At 47.4% G+C, this 4,881-nt stretch overlaps 2 protein-coding genes across 2 annotated transcripts in view; one reads left to right on the top strand and one right to left on the bottom strand.

Moving 5' to 3' along the window:
* Lrrc46 (leucine rich repeat containing 46) overlaps positions 1-141 on the bottom strand; it is a 6,965-nt gene extending 6,824 nt beyond the window's left edge. The window contains exon 1 of the mRNA XM_029566041.1: positions 10-141. The gene's annotated coding sequence lies outside the window, so the exon portion shown is untranslated. The remainder of the gene's footprint in view (positions 1-9) is intronic.
* The window catches only part of Mrpl10 (mitochondrial ribosomal protein L10), a 10,496-nt gene continuing 5,677 nt past the window's right edge, over positions 63-4,881 (top strand). The window contains exons 1-2 of the mRNA XM_008838257.3: positions 63-199; positions 2,770-2,939. Of these exons, the coding sequence (XP_008836479.1) occupies positions 148-199; positions 2,770-2,939 (222 nt within the window). The 5' untranslated portion in view covers positions 63-147. The remainder of the gene's footprint in view (positions 200-2,769; positions 2,940-4,881) is intronic.

Genomic DNA, 4,881 nt, shown 5'->3' with positions numbered 1-4,881 from the left:
GGGCCTTACAGATTCAGCTGTGCGCATGCGGACAGTCGCTTCTTCCGGCGGTTGTGCCCCTGCTTCCGGCCCGGGGGAGTACCTGTAGCCCCACGTTCCTCGGCCACTTCCGTCTCAGCGCGGCGCTGAGGGGCTCCTCCGGTGGGGATGGCTGCGGCGGTGGCCGAGAGGCTACGAGGGGTTCTCCTGCCCCGGGCGGGTAAGGAGCACGCCCTCCAGCAGGCGTCTGGTCCTCGTCCCCTCTTTTCCCGCTGACCTTACCCGGAGTCTGAGCACAGACTCCGGTGATCCCTGTGACCCCACCGTGGTATCCACAGCAACGGTGTCACCAACACCGGGTTCAAATCCTGCGCCTCAGTCTCCCTGCCTCAGTCTCCCTGCTTTGGGTGATTTTCCAACCCTCCTCTCAGTTCTTGCCCCGACCCCGTGCGGAATTTTTGCATAGTTTTTTTTTTTTTTTGTCTTTTTGGAGACAGGGTCTCCCTGTAGCCCCAGCAGTCCTGGAACTCACTATGTAGACCAGGCTGGCCTTGAACTCACAGAGATCCGCCTGCCTCTGCCTCCCGAGTGCTGGGACTAAAGGCGTGCGCCACCATGCCGGGCTCTGCATATTCCTTTTTAAAATCTTAGCCTAAGCATATCCTCATTCTGTCGCCGCCCTCAGTAAAACAGGTTCCTTAGTGAAATCTGTATTGTGTCCTGTTCATTGACTCTCCTTAGTCCCATCATAGCCTTAATTTTGCTTTTGCTTCCTCTCATCTCATCTGTTAAACTCCATGAGGGCAGCCACGGTGTTCATTCATCTTAGCTACTAAGTGGCTGTGGTGCTCAGAGTTTGTATGCATGTATTGGAGAGTTAATAAGTGAATCTGACCATGTCTTATAGGCCAGAGATTGTGGTCATTGTTGTACAGGTATTACTTCATTTAAATCTTTAAGCAAAAGATTAAGCATCTTGTGAGGGAGGCATTATCAACCCTTCTTTACAGAATGGTCACTGAAGTTTGGACCAGTTGAGTGACTGGGCAAGATTACCTGTAGTGAGCCACAGAACAGGGATTAAAACCCAGTTCCATCTCATTCCAAAGCTACTCTTAACAGTGACGTTTTATGGTCACTGATCCTAAACATCTCAGCCTGGCAGGTCTTCATGTTCCCTGAAAGTCACCTCACTGGCCCTTTTCCTGAGATCGAATCTTAGCCTTGGAAAAGACTGGAAGTAGACAGGTTTTGGCCTTAATGAGTGGGGTCAGGAGGTGTGAGGGGATCACTTTGGCACATTTGGAAGGTCTTTTGGATTCTGAGAAAGCCTCTCAAGCTTTTCCTGTCAGCAAGAAGAGATGAGGGAACAGAGACTTAAAATTTTTGTGGTGTGGGTATGTGTTGTGTAGTATATACAGGTGTAGCTCAGAGGACTACTTTGAGGAGTTGGTTTTCTCCTTTCACCTTGTGGGTTCTGGGGAGTGAACTCAGGTCATCAGATAATTGACCTTTACCTACAGAGCCATCTCACAGGAACTCACTATGTAGACCAGAGATCCACCTGCCTCTGCATCCTGAGTGCTGAGATTAAAGGCATACACCACCATACCTGGCTTGCTTTTTCTTTTTTAAATCTGTTTTGTGTCTCATTACATAGCTTTGATTGTCCTGGAACTCACTATGTAGACCAGGCTGGCCTCCAGCTCACAGAGATCCCCCTGCTTATGCCTCCTGCGTGCTGGGATTAAAGGTATGTGTCACCATGCCCATCCCTAGTTGTGCTTTTTAAGTCTGTTTTGTGTAGCTGAGGCTTACCTTGAACTCCTGGTCCTCCTGCCTCTACCTCCCAGGTGCTTGGATTGCCCATGTGGGCCATGGCATCTGGCAGAAAGACTTGTTTGGGAGAGCTGTGAGGGTGATATAACAGTTTTTTTCCTCTCTTGCTTAAAGTCATAGGACAGACCTCAGAGCTGGGGGTGGACCCATGTGTCCTCACAGGGAGGGCTTAGTAAAACACAACTTGTGAGCCAAGGGTGGTGGTGCATGCCTGTAATCCCAGCACTTGGGAGGCAGAGGCAGGTGGATCTGTGTGAGATTGAAGCCACCCTGGTCTACAAAGGGAGTTTCAGGCCAGCTGGGGCTACAGGGAGACCCTGTCTCAAAAAGACAAAAAAAAAAAAAAAAAAAAAAAAAAAAAAAGCTACTTGCTGGACCTTACCCCAGAGTTTTTGATTCTGTAGGTCTAGGGCAGGCTTGAGAATTTCTAGCTATTAGAAGTTTCCAGATGATGCTGATGTTGCTGGCTTAATGGGAGTTGTTTGTATTTCAGGAACAGCTGACATAGGTCGAGGACTGACATGTTATAGTAGAGTTGATCCCTGTGTCCTGTGGTTGTTGGTTTTGGTTTGTTTTTTTCCTTTTTTTTTTTAATATTTATTCTTTTTAGTTTTTGTGTATGTGTGTATTGCCTGCATGTAGGTAAGTGTACCCATGTTGTGCAGTGCCCACGGAGGACAGAAGAGACTGTTGGATCCCCTGGAACTGGAGTTACAAGCAGTTGTTAGCTGCTGTGTGGGTGTTGGGATTTGAACCCTGGTCTTCTGCAAGAACAGCCAGTGTTCTTAACTGCTGAGCCATCTCTCCAGCCCCCTTGGTTCCCCTTTAGTGCTGCATCTGACTTTGTGAGTCATGCCTTTCTCTGCCCAAAGGGTGTGCTTTTTGTCTATCTGAGACAAGCTAGGTCCCCCGAGGAACTGTATATCACTGTTTTGCCATCTCCCCTCCCAGGTTGGCTGCCCACCATCCAGTCTGTGCGCCATGGCTCCAAGGCTGTAACCCGTCACCATCGTGTCATGCACTTTCAGAGGCAGAAGTTGATGGCTGTAACTGAGTATATTCCACCCAAACCTGTCATCAACCCAAGATGTCTGCCACCTCCTCCCAGCCCCCCCAAGGAGGTAAGGAGGAGACTGGGTACATGTTATGTGGTGGTAGGGGTGAAGGAAAACTCCAAGCTGTGGTTACTCCCATCATCAGTTTACTTTCCCACTTTGAGCTCATGGTCCATAAGTAATTTTTAAATGAAATGTTAATTTATTATTATGTGTGTGAATGTGGGTGCCCACTTGCCACAGCACTTGTGTGGAAGTCAGAGGAGGGGCAAATTTCACGAATTGGTTTTCTCCTTCTATCTTATTAAGGCAAGGTGTTCTTTGTTTCTGGCATGCTACATACTCCAGGCTAGCCCAACCCTCAAGCTTTGGGTGGATTCTCCTGTCTGCCGTGCACCTCATGTTAGGAGTGCTGGGATTACAGATGTGTGTCACCATATCCAGCTTTTTTATTTATTTATTTATTTATTTTTATTTTTTTATGTGTATATGTGTATTGCCTGCATGTAGGTAAGTGCACCCGTGTCATGCAAAGCCCTCGGAGGTCAGAAGAGGCTGTCGGATGTCGGATCCCCTGGAACTGGAGTTACGGACTGTTGTTAGCTGCCATGTGGGTGCTGGGATTCAAACCTGGATCTTCTGCAAGAACATTCAGTGTTCTTAACCACTGAGCCATCTCTCCAGCCCCCATACCAGCTTTTTTATGTGGTTTCTGGTGCTTAAACTCAAGTTGTCAGGCTCCACAGAGGTGTTTTTACTCTGAGCCATCTTGCTGGCCCCAGATACTTTACTGAAGTCTGCACTTGGTTCTGCATTGGCCTTTGGGCTCTCTGCATTTTCTTTATTCTTGTTTCCACAATTGTATATGAATGCACACAAGCAGGTAGGGGAACTTCAATTCTGCTTTTTGTTTTTAAATTTTCACATATACAAGTGTTTTGCCTGCATGTATGCAAGTGCAGTCATGTTACGCAATGCCCCTGGAGGCCAGAAGAGGGCATCACAACTTCTGGAACTGGAGTTAGAGGTGATTGTTAGCCTCCAGGTGGATGCTGGGAGCCAAACTTGGGTTCTCTGCAAGAGCAGCCAGTGCTCTTAACCACTGAGCCATCTCTTCAGCTCTTCTTGAGCTCAAGTGATCTCCTTACCTCAACCTCCTGTGCACTAAGATTACAGGTGTGAGCTACTATACCCTACTCTAGAGACCATCTCAAAAAGACAAAAAAAATAAAAAAGCTGAGGCTTCCATGTTTTCCCTAAGTTGGATGATAGAAGTGTTTTGTCTTTTTAAAAAGAACAACAGGGCCTAGAGAGATGGCTCAGCGCATAAGAATACTGATTGTTCTTGCAGAAGACCCAGGTTCAAATCCCAGCACCCACACAGCAGCTAACAACTGTAACTCCAGTTCCATGGGATCCAACAGCCTCTTCTGACCTCCTGGGTATTGCATGACACAGGTGCACTTACCTGCACACAGGCAGTACACGAATACACATAAAATAAAAATAATAAAATATTAAAAACAAAACAAAACGGGAAAGATTAATCCTAGCACTTGGAAGGTAGGCAGATCTCTGTGAGTTCAAGGCCAGCCTGATTTACATAGTGAGTTCCAGACCAGCTGGGGCTACAGAAGACCCTGTCTCAAATGACACAGGTGCACTTACCTGCACACAGGCAGTACACGAATACACATAAAATAAAAATAATAAAATATTAAAAACAAAACAAAACGGGAAAGATTAATCCTAGCACTTGGAAGGTAGGCAGATCTCTGTGAGTTCAAGGCCAGCCTGATTTACATAGTGAGTTCCAGACCAGCTGGGGCTACAGAAGACCCTGTCTCAAAAAGACACAAAAAGGGCCAGGCGTGGTGGCACACACCTTTAATCCCAGCACTTGGGAGGCAGAGGCAGGTGGATCTCTGTGAGTTCAAGGCCAGCCTGGTCTAAATAGTGAGTTCCAGGCCAGCTGGGGCTACAGGGAGACCCTGTCTCAAAAAGGCAA

This window comes from Nannospalax galili, unplaced genomic scaffold, assembly GCF_000622305.1.
Source record: "Nannospalax galili isolate Female #2095 unplaced genomic scaffold, S.galili_v1.0 scaffold95, whole genome shotgun sequence".
Taxonomy (NCBI): Eukaryota; Metazoa; Chordata; class Mammalia; order Rodentia; family Spalacidae; genus Nannospalax; species Nannospalax galili.
Note: the sequence above shows the minus strand (reverse complement) of the source record. Positions and strands in the feature narration are given on the sequence as shown.